The sequence below is a fragment of the Gymnogyps californianus genome, chromosome Z, assembly GCF_018139145.2.
Source record: "Gymnogyps californianus isolate 813 chromosome Z, ASM1813914v2, whole genome shotgun sequence".
NCBI lineage: Eukaryota > Metazoa > Chordata > Aves > Accipitriformes > Cathartidae > Gymnogyps > Gymnogyps californianus.
Genome location: NC_059500.1, coordinates 16018873 through 16035477, shown reverse-complemented (window position 1 = coordinate 16035477; position 16605 = coordinate 16018873). Strand labels below are relative to the sequence as shown.

Here is a 16605-nt window from a genome sequence, read left to right as displayed (position 1 = left end):
CAAGCAATAAATTCCTTCCTCAGTGCCAGCCAACACAAAACCCCTCTGCAGATTGCACTCCTCAAGCATAGCACTGAAGCCAGGGCTACAGGGGGAAAGGAGTCCTCAGGCTGTGAGTCACACGTCCCCTGCTGCCCAGTAACAAACTCATTCGTATGTCTCCACTGGGGCTTTGTTAAGGGATTAAAAAAAAAAATTTCTGTGGCATAAGCGTGCTTCCCTTGTGGCTATCTGTAATGGTAAGGGAGCATGTACTTTTCAGAAAGCAACGCAGCAGCCCTGCTCTGCTGTACAAACTCGTGTTTCTAACCCCTACTGAAAAATGATTGTTTTCTTAGAAGCTGGCCTTTATCTAGGGATTTAGCAGTGTTTCTTACTCCTTTAATGAAGAGTGATGATGGGAAGCAAGTTAACTGTAAGGCTAAGTGCTTTCTAGAATACTTCCGTTTATTCTACATAGGTGTGTTTAGTCCTAAATAGGTATAGATAGGGATTTGCATCAGAAGATACTTGAACAAAAATGGTTTTGAATTGGTAGGACTGCTCAGTTTACACTACATACAGATATTTTGTGAGCTCCAGGCCTTCTCCACAGCTGCTTGTGAGTCTTCGTAGCATTCAGGGTAAATGTTTCACTTTTTTTTTTTTTTGGTACAATATTGATACTTGATAATTAGGAAATTTAGATGGCAGTTTTGTAGAAACTGTAAATACATATTTGCAACAATATATATTTACTTGGATAAGATCTCAAACGACTTTCCAAAACACAGCTGTGCTTTTGAATGCCTTGGAGCTTACCACATCTCAAAAATTGCGATTCCCTGAAGTTCCTCGTGAATGATTTTAGTTACTTGGTTTTAAACCCAGTGCATTAGAACTTGCCTGTAAAAGCAAGTAATATAAAACATGTGTTCAACATGTCACTTCTAAATGTCCAAAACCAGTATTTTTAGAAACTGATTTCCTGAAGAAGACAGGGTAATCAAATGTTCTTGTCCACATTTAAGTAAGGTATTTGTTTGACTTGAATATTGGGCTGGTTTCTTTTCTCTCATTCTTTTTTGAAAAAGTTTTTGTTTACTTTGAGCTGCAGAACTGAATATTTTTTCTTTCTATTATCCCCTTACCCCCCTTTTTTTAAACCCCGCAAGTTTCCAGGCGTTGGACCAAGCCTGAGGTTTCAGATAGCCTGTATTGTTCAGAAAGTTGAAATGACTGGAGACGAAATTTCGGTAGTAAAAAAGCTTTGAAGAGGAAGAAACAGGAAGCGGTCAGGTGGGAAGGTAGGGCAGAGTAGAAGCTGGAACAAGGAGTGCAGGAAGGGAACAGTTTGCCCTGTTGCCCCATGGGACATGGCGTTTCCTTTCAGAGCTGCTCTGCCTTTCGTTGCTTGTGGGATTTTCAAAGGACCATCCACAAGGGGATATGGCAGATGATGGTGCAGGAAGTGACGGAATAACGAGAAGGGCTTTACTTCTGGAAAAGCCAGAGCTCTGCTTACTATTTTTATTAATGCCTCTGATGGCTCGAGGGGAGGAAATCCACTTCTCTCATTGGTATGTGTGGATCCTTGAGCCACTGTGTTGACCGTACAACTCACAAAATCCTTCCTTTTTGTGACAGTGGCATGCATTGTTTTCCTTAGACTTCCTTTGCTGGCTACAAATATCCTTTCCATGTGCTTAACAGAAATAAATACATTAGCCTTGTTGTGTATTGAGCATGCTTTGAAGAATTGCTTCCCCTTTTCCAATAAAGCCTGAATATGGAGGAGAGAGGTGTTTTGACCTAGCAGTCGTCACAGTATAGCGTGAAGGTGGCTCCTCTGGAGAAAGCTGTGTGGACAGCTTTGCAGTCTCTGTCTCACCAACCTAGTTGTTTTGCCAGCAGTGAAACCATTCCAGTAAAACAAAATTTGGAGGCTCTTCTGGCTCTTTGTCAGCCAAAATAGCCCCTGTTTGGCTAATTTTTTTTTTTGAGAAAACATACGTATTTTCAAACTGAAAGTCTCTGGTAGGGTCTAAAGGACGAGGAAGGAAGGGGCAAGAGAACTGTGTGCCTGCTCCGCCAACCTTCTTACCTGCTTAGTGTTCCTCTTCCCGGTGTGTTTTCTGTTTGTGCCTGCAAGTCACGCTGGATGGCAGAGGGCGTTTCTCATGCAGGCAGTGACACAGAGGAGAAGGATTTTTATGTGTTTGAGTATCTTGACACATCTGGCGGGGTGTGACTTGCAGAGGATTAGCACCCAGCTCTTTTACGAAAGCAGAATTTGAGGAAATCTCTCAAATACTGAGAAGCACCAAACAATCGTTTGTTTTTAAGTGTCCAAATTGGCTCACAGGTAGACGATGGTCTGGGGTATCTCAACATCAGACTCCAGTTTGCCTCCCCACAAAGTTACTCATTAATTTTTCCTGATTCCTCTGTTCTTCGCCTTAGTTCACGCTCTCTGGTGGTCGCTCATAGACAGCAGCCGTCAGGCTCTCTGGGTGCTGTCTCCTCCCCTCTGTAGCTGTTGGTATCTCTCCGCATGTTTGCATGCTGCGGTCATGCTGCTGCCTCGCTGCCCCCTGAATCATTCTTATCTAAATTGACTTATATTTAGCACTGTTGTTCTGTTCCCTGAATCCATCCTGTCAGCTGCGTGACAAATTGCTGTTCCCTGAATGCTGTCCAATTTGTAAATACAAATTACTGACTTAGCGACTGTGGCAAACATTTCTGTTTTGAAGGGTGCTCGTTGAAATGCCTGGCAGACTTTTCTGGCGTGTACCTGCCCCACAGCCCTGTGGCAGGACAGATGAAATATGTGCTGGCATTTTCTGATCTTTCTAGAACCATTTACAAATCGTTTTATGGAATGATTTATGGGCTGGCTGGCTGCAAACCAGTCCCGAGGGGGTGTTCCTGGTGGCTGGAAGTTTTGACCTCCAGTGAGGCTGCAGGTACTGTTCCTGCGCAAGTCTGTGGAGTACCCCAGGAAATCCCTCCTCTGCCATGTGCAGTGGCTTCCTTTGGAGTGGTTTCTGGATGGGTACCAGGCTACCCCACAGCACAGCCGTGCTTTGAGAGCTCTTTCAGCAGCAGCTTCAGTAGAGGTGTGAGGATTGTAAGATACTGGCACCAAATCCTCCTGATTAAAAATTTTAAATACATGTTTTTAAAAGAAGCTTTCAGCCTCTTATTTCATGGGGAGGGGCATGCCAGTGTCTGCCCTGAACACCCTCGTTGTGAAATGTTTTGTCCTTGTAAATTAACTTGTATTCTAAGACAACCACAAAACTTAAGACAAATGTTTCAGTTGTTTTTGGGAGAAGTTCTGTCTTTGCAAGGAAAGTGTTTGAATTGTACATGACTCTGGAAGGTACCTTATCCTTCACACTATTCTTTGGCATAGACTGTTCACTGAAAATGTGTAGGAAGGACTACTTACAGTGCCTCTGTTTTTAACGTTAGGCTCAACTGTGTAGTTGGACTGGGTTAAGGAAACTTCAGTTCCCAGAAAAACAAGATCAGCAGCTAACCTGTCCATTGTCTGGACATTGAATCTTTTTTGTTTATCGAATCTGGATTTTTTTACTAAGCATCAAGGAAAGATCAGGAAATACTTCTGAGATGCAGTAGTGATCTTCCTGCCTAGTCATGGTTTTCACTAATCCTTTTTCTTGTCTTCTTTCAGGCTTCCAAGGTACCACAGAACTGCTGCCCGCTTCTTGTATTTGTAAATCCAAAAAGTGGTGGTCTAAAAGGTCGGGATTTGCTGTACAGTTTTAGAAAGTTGCTAAACCCACATCAGGTCTTTGAACTTACCAATGGTGGCCCACTGCCTGGGTAAGTCATCATATTTTTAAGATTTTTTTATTTATGTTGTTCTGTTATTTTTTGAAAGGATGGATCAGTTTCACTTGTTACGAACATCTAAATTGCTTCTGTTCTGTGCCTGAAGACCAGAACAGTGGATCACTCCTTCTGACTGGTTCTCACTGTGAAAACAGATTTAAACTTTGAGGTTCTCTAAAGAAAAGATAATGGAGTAGTTCCTGATGTATATGCTTGTGTTAAGTCTAATAGAGTCCAGTCCTGGGAAAGTCACAGATTGAATAATTACTAAAAATAAAAAGATTTTATAATTGAATGGGGATGGAAAGCAAAATGTCACATTGCCCAATGAGGGCTCGTTTTTGCTTTTATTTGCTCTGATGTTTCATGGGAACTAACAGGAAAGTATAATAAAATTTTCTATCTTGACTCTTGAAACTTGGCCACAATTGCAGAATTAACATGGCCTGCCTGATCACAGCTGCAACATTTCTAAATACAAGGAACAGAACATAATGTGCTTGTAGGGAGGCAGGAACTGATTACTTGATGTAATCAACACCACTTTGTTACCAGCTTCATAAAACTGAAAGTGGTGGTTGTAGCCTGCTCAGAGTAGCCTCATTCCTTCAGCACTGCTGTAACAAAGAACTGTCATGACAAGCTCTTCAAAACAAAAGCTTTCGTGGGAGAAACGCAGCTTATGTAGGAGGCAAGAAAAACAAGCTGCACAAACTAAGTTTTTTGTCAGAACTGTATAATTCTGTTGTCTTTCTAATGCAGTTCAAGCTGCAACTTCAGTAATTCGTTCATTTTGTTTTGCCCATGGAATCCTTCTGTAGCTTTATGGCAAAATGCTTCCACTTGTTCGTTGCTTCCTATGCAATGGGAAATAAAAATTCCTTTGCAGGATATCTCAGTATGTAGGATGAAAAGTCACAAAAGGTAAGAGCGACCAGGAAAATAATACTATGAAGAAGAAAATGTACTGAGTCCTATGACTAAGTAAAAAAAAAAAACCCACCGCTAATCAACATGTCCACTAGGATTTAGAAGTTATAGATGTTCACATTGAAATTATGAATAGTTAGAGCTCTATGTCTGTGGTGAAAACGGAAGCGATTAACAATTTAACTCTAGCCATGAAGAATCTTAGAAGAATGTGATTTTGACTCGTTAAACAGCTCTATCTAAAAGTTCCTACTGTTCCATTCGCTTTGTTGAAGTTCATCCTGAAACTGATGGTAAGGGGTGGGGAGGGAAATCCAATAGTAATGTGTTACCTTAAATAGCATATTAAGAGGCTTTGCTTTTCCTGTACTATGTTGTAACATTTCTTTTCCCCTTTGCTTTGTTTCTCAACGGAGGTTTCACACATTCTCTAAAGTCCCCTCCTTCCGCGTGCTGGTGTGTGGAGGGGACGGCACCGTCGGCTGGGTCCTTGGTGCATTGGAGGAGATCAGACACAAGCTGGTGTGCTCAGAACCCTCAGTTGCCATCTTACCTTTAGGAACAGGTGAGAATCACAGCGAGGACCATCCTTCTTCTGAGGGCAGAAGTCCTCCAGAAGATTTATCTTTATTTATCCGTCTGACAGACAACTCAGTTTTGCAGTAGAGAGGCCATGACTCAGTTCTGGCCGGTGTTGGAGAGCAAATGCAATATCAGCTTTTCAAGGAAATACCAGTCTTTTCTGAAGGAAAAATGAGCAGCAGGGGTGTTGGTATGGATGTGTCTGAGTGGGCCGGAGTTGGAGAGGGCAAAATATTCTCCCCTTGACAACCACAGGTGCATCAGCCGTTGCTGTAAACCAGTGAACTCAGCCTCTCCCTGATTTCTCAACTCCATAACAGATTTTTTCCATCACTTTTTGTGAAAACTTTTCAGATGAGACAGCGTATCTGTATGTGATACTAAGCACACGTGCAACCACAACAACGCTTAGATATTTTTTCTGCTTGTTAACTTTTCAGTCCAACCTGACTACTTCCGTGACTTGTTTGGAGCACTTTAATGCGATTTGATTTGTAAAACAGCGCTGATGCACTTTTTGATGCTTTTACCTAACTTATGACATGCAGTCATATTTTGGGGTTCTTCATTGTTGCCCAGGTAATGACTTAGGGAGGGTCTTGCGCTGGGGAGCTGGCTACAGTGGGGAGGACCCCTACTCGATTTTGGTTTCCGTGGATGAGGCAGACGACGTTCTTATGGATCGCTGGACTATCCTTTTGGATGCAGAAGAGCCAGCTGAAGGTGCAGAGAATGGCGTTGCAGAACCTGAGCCTCCAAAGGTGAGCTGAGCACTGCTTGGGTTTGATTCTTAGGAACTGTTGTTCTAGCAAAAATCACAAAGAAGATAGATATTAACGTAGTTTAATCTTTTATTGCTTGCCTGTCTTTGAGCTTGGGCCTTACTGAGCTATGCCTTAGTGAACACAGCATATGTCTGTATCTAGTGCTTCAGTTTTGGTAGGAGTGGTTGGCTGCAGAACACACTTTGTAGCTCTTTGGCAAAAAGTATCTGGTAGAGGATTAATGAAAATATTCAAGTGACAGTGGCATTTGCTTCAGTTGGAAAGAAATCTATTTCTCAAATAAGAAAAGCTTTTTGAAGGAATGCCAAATACTTTCCAGAAAACTAGTGAAACTAGACCAAAAAACACCCCCCACTACTGCCCCAAAAAAGTACTCTCATCTTTCCTTTAACAGTTTAAAAAATGGCTGAGTTGCTAGCACATACAGGAAGTAAATCCTGTCACCTTACTGCCATTGCGTGTCTCTGTATGTGGCATCTGTTTTATTTTGGAACCTAGTTGGGGTTTTTTTTTGAGTGAAAGTCCCTGTCCCTTGGTTTGTATTACTTGTTTCTGTTTAGGAAAGTTAGAATATTGGTTGTAGACGGTGACTTCAGAGCTTTATGTGAATCCTGGTTCTGTTTATCTTCAGACAAAACAAAGAAATTGGACAAGAGGGTGACAAAAAGAAAGTAGGAAATTGTAATAATGGTAGCATTTGTCTAAGATTTTAGTCCAGTTGCTGGAAGATCCTAGGCATTATGTGTCAATTCGAGAATTTAAGTTGGTCAGGTTCCAGCTATTTTTCACTTGGTGGAGACAGGGGTTGATTTGCCCTGAGTGCCTAATGTGCTTTTTAAAGGTGAAGGGTGGGAGAGTCAAGGACTAGGATAGAAAAGCTATGGAATGAACTGGCATGCAAAGGAAGAAATAATTGCAGAAATGGTTGAAATCTGTAGAAACTTGAGATTGGCATATAGGGAGCTATTTAAAATGCAGCTGAGTAGGTGAAGTCAAGTTTTTCACTCATCTGGCCTAAGCTGGTCACCTTCCAAAGTAAGGGGGAGCGTCTTCCCAATGATGTCATGATAAATCCATGGCTGATGTGAAAAATAATAGTGGTGTTAGTGTTCAGCAACTTGTGTAGTTATTGCATAGAATCGCTTTGAGATGTTGGGTTGGTTTCATTTCTACATTTGTTTTTATTTCTGCCTTATTATGCATGTTACTTGCAATTAATATTGAATTTTGAAGTTTCTAATACTTTGGAAATAATGACTACACATGTCAACAATTTTCCGTACAGCTTTATTTTTAGTGCAATGTTTCTGGAAAATGTTTTCCAGAATCTATCAAGATGCAAGTGACTTGGAAGGATCATCTGCAAAGCTTGCTTTTGTTGAAAAACTTTGGAACCTCTTCATTTGTAAATGTAAGGAGGAAATAATACAGGGTTTTTTTTTCTCAGATTGTACAGATGAACAATTACTGCGGTCTTGGCATTGACGCAGAGTTGAGCTTGGACTTTCATCATGCTAGAGAAGAAGAACCAGGGAAATTTAATAGCAGGTAATCCTGGGGGAACCAGGGGTGAAGGGCAAACTCTGTGGGATTGCATAACTTCCGACTTACATTATAGCTGATAATCTTGAAATGCTGCAGGTATCCACAAACAATATTGCTTGAGGCAGAGGTGGCACAGGGAGGAATTAAGTTAGCCAGGAACTCATAGACACAGAATTTGGGGGGTTTGTTTGGTTTCCTTTTTTTTTTTCCCCTCCCCCCCCCCCTTTTCTTTTTGTTTCTTTACCAGGAGAGCACCAAAGCAGTTTTTGGAAGCCCTGTCATTATTATTCAGTATATTTATTTGCCAATAACTGCAGTGTTGAGTTCAGTGAATTTTGAGGTACTGGAAACATCTCTTATTCAAAGCCTTTAGCAGGAGGGAGGGCAGCGCTGCCACATGAGCAAGGAACACACCGTTCAGAACTTCTTTGTACCTTTCCCACCCTTGCTTAGTGTTGTGGTAGCACCTGTGTGCTGCTAATAACTATTAAAAAAGATATCTGTATCTCAAGTGAGACTGTGTGATTAAAAAGGTGTGGAGAGAGACCTTCCTGCTTTCTGGCATGCAGATCAATCAATAATAGTACTTTTTCTTCTTCCCATAATCACTGAAATTGATGAGAAAAAGAAATCACATTTGTGTAATTAATCAGTAATTCCTTGTAGAAACTGTTTTTGTCTGCTTTCCTCTGTGTTTGTGGGTAAATGTCCTCTAAATTGTCTCAGTTGCCGGAGGGAGTTACAGCCAGTTACAACTATGCAGTATTCAAATCCTAACTATTAAAAATATTCTCTGACCGGTGATGAGTGTAATGATGTGTAATCCCACCTATCTTGCAGTGTTCTGTCTGTCATTACAGGCATTGCTCATGTTTTTTTTTCTTAAAAATGGAGTAATACAGGATATTGTTTGTGGTACATAAGTTACTATTAGGCACTGGTTTGCATTTTCAATCCACTGGATTAAAACCATCGTAGGTAGTAAAATTGGGCAATACGTTTGCGTACAGCAGTGCTTGTTCTAGTGTATAAAACTGTTCTAGATTTACTTGTGCAATTAATATAATGTAAGAGTTATGTTTGTTCTTCCTTTAAAATATACCACTCTGACTTTGCAAAGCTGCAGCATTTTAAAAGACGTGTCCTTTTCCTATTGGCACTGTATATAAGGGTTATACTTTGACTTTTATTGCCCTGTGTGCTTTTCATCCCTTGAATCTTTATCTTGGTCAGTTCACAGTCTGCAGCACCTGCAGTGCAGTGGTTGATGACTTCGTACCATTCTTGCAGAACTTTTACATGCGTATTTGGACACCGTGCAAGCAGAGTGTCTTGAAGGGTGTGTGGGAAAGAAGATTTTTTTTTTTTTTTTTTTTTTTTTTTGGTGTAAATCTGAAGGGCTATATATTTCTGTGATTCAAGATCTGGAAAAGAAACATGAAATAATGAATTGATACTGAGGTAAGGTTTTGCAGGAGAACAGCCAGCTTGTGCAGGCTAACAGTGCTGACACATGATTGTTGCCTTTCACTGCCTGTGATGATGATTGTTAAAATTGCTGGCTTTACCCTTTCCCAGGATATGCAAGTGCACACTCTTGCCAGCAAGATTAGCATTTTTTTTTACTCTTCGCAGTAATTAACTAAGAAGGGTGGCTACTTGATGCCAGATGCAACAGCTGCTGGCATGTGAACTGGCTGCTCTTGAGTGCAGAACAGGAGGTTTCAGGTTGTGGCAACAGAAATTGCAGGTAGTCCTTGGAAGAGAAATGGGCTTGAGTGCTCTTCTGAATCAAGACCTTAAGCTGGTAAATGTACTGAAAGCTATGTACTCTCTGGCCTCACTCTGTGGAGTCTCTTTACACACTCAGGACTCCTTACGTTTGGCTAGCAGCTCACAGTGCAGTGATGACTTCCCTGCACGGAATTTAGTCATGAACTTGCGTTGCAGGGCAGATAGAAACAGTGTATGTTGTGGCAGTGATGGTGTTTACGCTGCTGAGTGACAAGCTGTGTGAGTTTTTTTCACAGTGTAAAACTTAAGGGCATCTGCCTTCTTTCCCCCATTCCCATGGGATCCTGGAGCAGTCTTTAGGGTTGCCTACTACAGAAGAGACCACATCTTGTTTGTGCCATCCAAAATTGGCAGGAGACTGCTGTGGCAGGCAGTCTCCTGGACGTAAGGTTAGGCAGAGAGAATATTCCACACAATTTAATGCAAGTTTAGAATCGTTTTACAAAGATACAGAACTGTTCTCTCTCTTGGTGGGGGGAAGGTTTGAAAGCATTGGTTGTTTGATTTGGTGAGTTGTGGGGTTTAAAATGCTACACCAGCTACTGTCTAACTCATTTTTTTCCATCTTGGATCCTCTGTATGTGAACCTGGTAAAGTTGTTTCCCAGTCAGTAAGATCACCCTAATAAAAGCACCCAAACAGATGCTAATTATTGGTCAGAGCTCTTAGTGTTCACAGTGGTGGTTTCCTACCCAGTGGTGGGCTTGTTGAATTGCAGGACTAGATAAAAGGCAGTCATTTTGTTTTGCTTGATAGCTTTCCGTGCTGTGTGCTGCAGTTCGGAGAGGTTTGCTTCTGAGAGATGTTACCTAGCTGTTTATTAGTGCTCATGGGAAATTGCAGTTCATTTAAAAAGGCACACAGATTTCTTATCCATCACCTTTAAAAAAGGGTTCCCCAAACCTACTGTTCTGGGTGTGCAGCAGTTGGCAAGAGCTCTGAAAAGTCTGGCTTTCTGCATCAGCTCACTTCGTTTCTTCATGACTCTTGAGGACTGGCTGCTTTATTTTGTTTTCATGAAAGCTTGGAAGGCAGTTATTGATGGTCTTGCTTCCTCTGGCCACCATAGGTGCTTGCTGCTTGGGCGGCAACCACAGAGATGATTAAACTAACTGTGTAAGCTGATGCTATGGTGTCTCCCTGCGTCTATGGAGACTTGTTCATGCGACTTTTTAAGAGTAAAGCGTGTTTTTCAATTTGCTCTATCAAGGATAAATACAGGATTGCAATACTTGAAAAACACTTGTTTACTTTCATAATCCATGAAAGTGGTCCTATATAGGATCGCCTTCTAATTTTATCTATTCTGAGATACTCAATTAGCTAAACTGAAGAATCAGTCCAACCTTCTGAGTGTCCCTCAAGGAAGGGTGTATGTAGCTTTATGGGTGTAGCCAGTGGGGCATCAGGTAGTATGTGAATGTTGACTGTATTTGTAGTGCGTCTTTTGTGGAAAAACAAACCAAAGGGTGATTCCTGAGCTGTGTAGGTGAAACCCCAAACTCATCTGAGCAGTAGCATGTTACTTCCATATCTGTACTTTAGAGAGCCTTCCAGATAGTTCTGGGATGACATAATGAGGCAAGTGTTGCAGCCAAGCTGATGCAAGGACTCACTGGCTCCATGGGGATGCATGAGCTGCATGTAACACCCTGCCCTCCTCTCTCATCCCCATCAGTGTCATTTACAGCAGTGACTGCGATGTGGGTCTCACCTAATACAAACTTGGATTTACTTCAGCACGAATAAGGTGTTGGAGACTGCTCCAAGAACAGCTTCCCCCTTCCTGCCTTGCTAATTAACTGTGGTGAAACTACTGTCTGCAAAATATGTCTAACCAAGGGTTTGCTTTAGGAGATGCTTATTCTTTCTACCCAGGTGGGCAAGCTAGTATGTTATTGGCAACTGGTAGCAGTAGACTGACAACTTCCACTGGCGCTTTCTCCCCAAATCATGTCCCACATGTAGATGTGCAAAGAAGGGTGGTGATTCTCTCTAACGGTGGATGTGCAAAGATCACCCTTCCAAGCTTGGCTGGCCATTTTAGTCATGAAATCTTTCACCCACCTTCAAAACCATTGGGTAGGAATTGGTGTGGTAACGTTACAGAAATCAGTTTGTTTGTTCTTATTTGGTCTCAATGTCCTAATAAGATACATAAATGGAATGGAATGTGTATGCAAGAATGGAGTGATAGGATTAATCTCTGACAGATTTACCCTTTGTTGTGTGTCACAGGGTGCTGTATCCAATGTCTCTGGATCCTGTGGACCTCAGTGGTCCATAAGTGTTTCTCAGAAGTCAAGTAATTCAGGACTGTGTCTGCAGTTATGGCACTACGTCATATTTTTTCAGTTTCTGCAGGCTTCCTTCTTCAAGCAACAAAAATTAATACTTCTTGGGGATATTTAAAGGATTGTGTTTCCTACCAATATCCTGTTATTTTTTCAGTTGTATCCAAATTAGACAAAACCTATCATAGCATAGACACATCTTATTGTCTTGTCTGGAGTAGAAGCATTTTAAGGTTGCTCTGAAGGCCATGTATCCAAAGGTTTCCATTATAGAAGAAAATACTGTGTGTGTTTAACTAACATTTGTTTATGTTATTCTTAAAATATTTTGACATTTCTAGGGATGCCATAAAATCTTCCTCACCTTTTTTTACTCTAAAATTAGAGATGTTAGAGCCCTGTCACAGGTTAACATTACTAAGCGTGTTTTAAGTTTCTACAGCTGAGTATATTTCAAATGAATTAGTGATACATAAAGCAAAGACTCACAGAGGTTTTTGTGCCTTAATTATTCTAGCATTGCATGAGAAAACATTTTAAAATGTTTCATGAAGACCTCTAGGTCTTAATTAAAAATACAGTTTTCCAACCCAGAAGTTTACATTTCAAAGAGGCATTGCATTCAGGCAATGCTTTAAGAAGGGATGATTTTTCTGTAATAAAATTTCACAGATCTCCACATGCCTCGACAGCACGCATCATCCCTTAAGTAAAAGGTATATAAAGTAGCAGTTTGTGGCTTATGCTTTGTTTCTGCAGTAAAGCTAGAAGAATTTGGAGAGGGTTTTACTTGAAAAACTCTTTAAACGTACCTGGTAGAGGACAATACTGGTATATGTACGGGGAAGAGTGCTATGCTGGGCCTTACCTTTTAGTTAAAGGATGCTTGTCTGCTCCTAGGTTTCACAACAAAGGAGTTTACGTGAAAGTTGGGCTGCAGAAGATAAGTCATACCAGAAATCTTCACAAAGACATAAAGCTTCAAGTGGACCAGCACGAGGTGGAGTTACCAAGTATAGAAGGACTCATTTTTATTAATATACCCAGGTAAAAAGGAGAGGAAGGATCCTGTGTGGATGCATGTCTGGCTGTATGTGTGGAAATGCTGCTTGGTATTTGAGCATCAAATGTCAAATGGTTAGATAAAATGTTAAGTGGTCTAGATTAATAGATGGTTATTACTGGGTATTTTTGATTATCGCCTGACTCAATGGCTTTGCAACTGTGCCTAAGGAGCTAGCTCTTAATACCATTTTCACATTGTTTTTCTTATCTTTTGAAACTCACAATCTCACTCCACTGTCCTGGTTTCGGCTAGGACAGAGTTAATTTTCTTCCTAGTAGCTGGTATAGTGCTGTGTTTTGGATTTAGTAGGAAAAGAATGTTGATAACACACCGATGTTTTTAGTTGTTGCTAAGTAGTGTTTATACTAAGTCAAGGATTTTTCAGCTTCTCGTGCCCAGCCAGCAAGAAGGCTGGAGGGGCACAAGAAGCTGGGAGGGGACACCGCCAGGACAGCTGACCCAAACTGGCCAAAGAGCTATTCCATACCATATGACATCATGCCCAGTATATAAACTGGGGGGAGTTAACTGGGAGGGGGGATCGCGGCTCGGGAACTAACTGGGCATCGGTCAACGAGTGGTGAACAATTGCATTGTGCACCACTTACTTTGTATAGTTTAATTCTTTTAGTATTGCTATTGTCATATTATTATTATTATCATTATCATTGTTTTTCATTCCTTTCTGTCCTATTAAACTGTCTTTATCTCAACTCACGAGTTTTTTTTCCTGATTCTCTCCCCCATCCCGGGGGGGCGGGGGCAGTGAGCAAGCGGCTGCGTGGTGCTTAGCTGTCGGCTGGGGTTAAACCACGACATCCACATAAAGGTGGTACTATCTTTTCCCAGTGCAAATCCCTGTACATTTGCTATTTATTGTGTGCCCTAACAGTAATTTGGAATGATCTCCTCACCAAAGGTCTTCAGACTTCTTTTGGAGCAGTTTTCTAGTAAAACATGATGTTTTAGGCATGGTTGTAGGCCTACGGCTTCTGTCCACTACCATTTTCCCCCTTCCCCAAACTGTTTGAATGGTCCACTGGATTTCACCATGACTGGTAGAATGATCAAAGATGATCAACTTGTACACACTTTCTGGCATGCTAGAGACCAGGTACCTAAGCAGTTCCTGCAGTGAAGGCCAGCCAGGATTCAGCTGTCAAACACTGTCCAGGTCCTACAGCCAGCTGGTCAGTATATGTGGAGTCGGTGATGCTACCCGGGTAGCTGTGGAAAACCACAGTTCAGGTACCTTTCACGGGGCTGTGGGGGCTGCCCTGACACCTGCAGGGAGCTAGAGTTACTGCTGTGGAAGAAAGGAAGGCAAATCTGCAGGAAATCTGGCCTCCTTAGATGTGCTGTTGATAGAGGCAGGTTTTTTGTTTGCACAAAACCAGCAGGTAATTAGTGCTGCCATACTATTTTTTTTCAAGTTCACTCTTATCTTAAACTACCTGTGTCTCTTTCCATTTTAGTCTGAAAATGTTTCAACTTTTTATTCAAATATATATTTTTACATGCACACACACATGCATATACACAGAAGTATACGTTGCACGACAGCTGTGGAGAAAAAAAGATCACAATTAGTACTGAGCAGTCAATGCGCTAAAACAATAAGTGAGTGATTTGAGTAAGGAGGGTCAAAACTGCACAAAAAGCAACATGGTGTTAAATTGTCAGAAGCATTTCAGACAATTGAAGTCCAGGAATACCTGCTTAACTACACGTGAGTTTGGCCAGGTACAAGAGTAAAAACTTGATAGTTGTGTTAGCTTTAGTTTCTCTTCAGTAGCTTCCGTGGATATTGTCAAGACCAGTAAGATCTGTGTTAAGTTCTTAAGTCTTGGAAGTTAAGGGTTAGTGTAGCTGTAACCTGTATTTCCCAGCAAACTAAAACTCTCTGGAGTTACTTTCTTCTTACCTATTCTTTTTCTTTCAAATGGAAACTACTTACTTCACTCCCCCTTTCACTCCTAAAAGATCTGGTCAGAAGTCTTCCAAATTTTAGGGAAACACTTCCTGCTTTTGCAGTGCAGGAAAGCTGTGTGGTCTCTTCCAGCTGGTGGGGAGCAGCGTGTCTAGCTTTTGAAGTCTGGTGAACCAGCCACCCCTAGCAGGGTACCAGGCAGGGTGCTCTGTGGCAGATGGCACGTCCACGGGCGGTCACTGTGGTGTGCTCTCTACGCAGCTGGGGGTCCGGAGCTGATCTCTGGGGGTCTGAGAGTGATAACCGCTTTGAGAAACCGCGCATCGATGACGGCCTGCTGGAAGTTGTTGGTGTGACTGGTGTCGTTCACATGGTAAGTTGGCATCCCAGTAAGAACAGAGGAAACATATATTTTCTCAGACTGGTTTATTTTTGTAACAAACAGTGCATTGCAAGCGCGTAGTCCTAAAAAGTATGCATCTGTGTTAAGGTGATACCATTGTTTATTCTGGTACTTGTTGTGTCACGCAGAAATGGTTATAGACCATAAACAGAACTGATGGGCAGCGTTGTCTCTCTGTGAACAAAGCATTCAGATGTCAGGAGTTTAGCTGCAGCTGGTATGCCTGTGCATGGACTGCAGTGCTCTCTCATTGCCTGTTTATTGGCCTGCCCTGGAGATCCATGTTCAGGTGCCAGACTACGACAGATGGAATGGAAACTGAAGAAACCGGTGGTTGGATAAGAAGTAATAGGAATGTGAAGAACTTGCTAAAAGTGCATGGGGAAATGCTTCATGACTTAAGTAGGCTTTGAACCAAGGCCAGAAACATACGTGTATACATATATATGAAATGCAAATACATATATATGTATTATGGAATGCACTAGCTTTCTTATAACAGGTATCATGGTGTCAAAACCAAACAGTTCATGAGATGAAAACAAGATTTTATTTTATGACAAAAACACCCACTCTTCACTTAGTGCATTTGTGAAAAATCTTGTCATACCTCATCACAATCAGGGCAGAGATTCCTTCTGCACAGGTGGCTTTAAAATTATCTGCCACAGGCTTTCCAACACCTGTCTCTCAGAATCTGATGCTAGCTGCTCTTGGTCTGAATGTTACGTGAAGCAGATGGTATACCAGTTCTGCAAAGAATATTATGACTCAATTTGTGCAACTTTAATTCTTCCATGTATTACATATTTTTACAACGGCCTGCTGTTAGCAACACAGTCCTGTGGGATGGGGGGTTATTTTTGTCTTTTCTTCATATTTCTTTCACTATCTTAAGAAATCTGCTGCTGAAAAAGTGTATGTGGCCTGGTAACTAGAGACAACTAATCCACACAACCACCTAAAAAGGAAAGGTGGGTGCTTAAAATTGTTTGTGCAGCTCGATCTTTGGTGTTGGCCAGCTTTACTGTTTTGTAATTTAGATCTTTTAAGGAAGACAAATATAAAACATTCCATTAGAAGAGGTGGTTTGGTAGAGATCCTTAAAATTTTTGTGAAGTTAGAAGCAACAAGGAGCGCACCTGTTGCTTTGGAATATAAATGTTAACAAACCTGTGCTCTGGTTTTGTGATCTTCTGTTAAGGTTTCTACCGCCATGTTTGGTGTCTGTACACATTTCCCAAGAGAATGTGTAGCAGCAAAGTTCACTTTGCTTCACTTTTTACAGTTAACACTCAGCCGTTAGTTGTAGTCGAGTATATGTACATGTAGTTGAGCGTGTGTGTGTGTATATATATATGTATATGGAGTTGAGTTTGGCAAAACTCTTTCTCCCTGATAAAGTGCTTTTGGACTTCTGAGTTTCACATGTG

General features: G+C 41.4%; 1 protein-coding gene across 1 annotated transcript in view; it reads left to right on the top strand.

Annotated features, from left to right (window-relative positions):
• Nucleotides 1–16605, top strand: part of DGKQ (diacylglycerol kinase theta) — a 101755-nt gene that overhangs the window by 83167 nt on the left and 1983 nt on the right. The window contains exons 16-21 of the mRNA XM_050912826.1: nt 3683–3834; nt 5190–5338; nt 5935–6116; nt 7588–7688; nt 12674–12820; nt 15031–15142. Of these exons, the coding sequence (XP_050768783.1) occupies nt 3683–3834; nt 5190–5338; nt 5935–6116; nt 7588–7688; nt 12674–12820; nt 15031–15142 (843 nt within the window). The remainder of the gene's footprint in view (nt 1–3682; nt 3835–5189; nt 5339–5934; nt 6117–7587; nt 7689–12673; nt 12821–15030; nt 15143–16605) is intronic.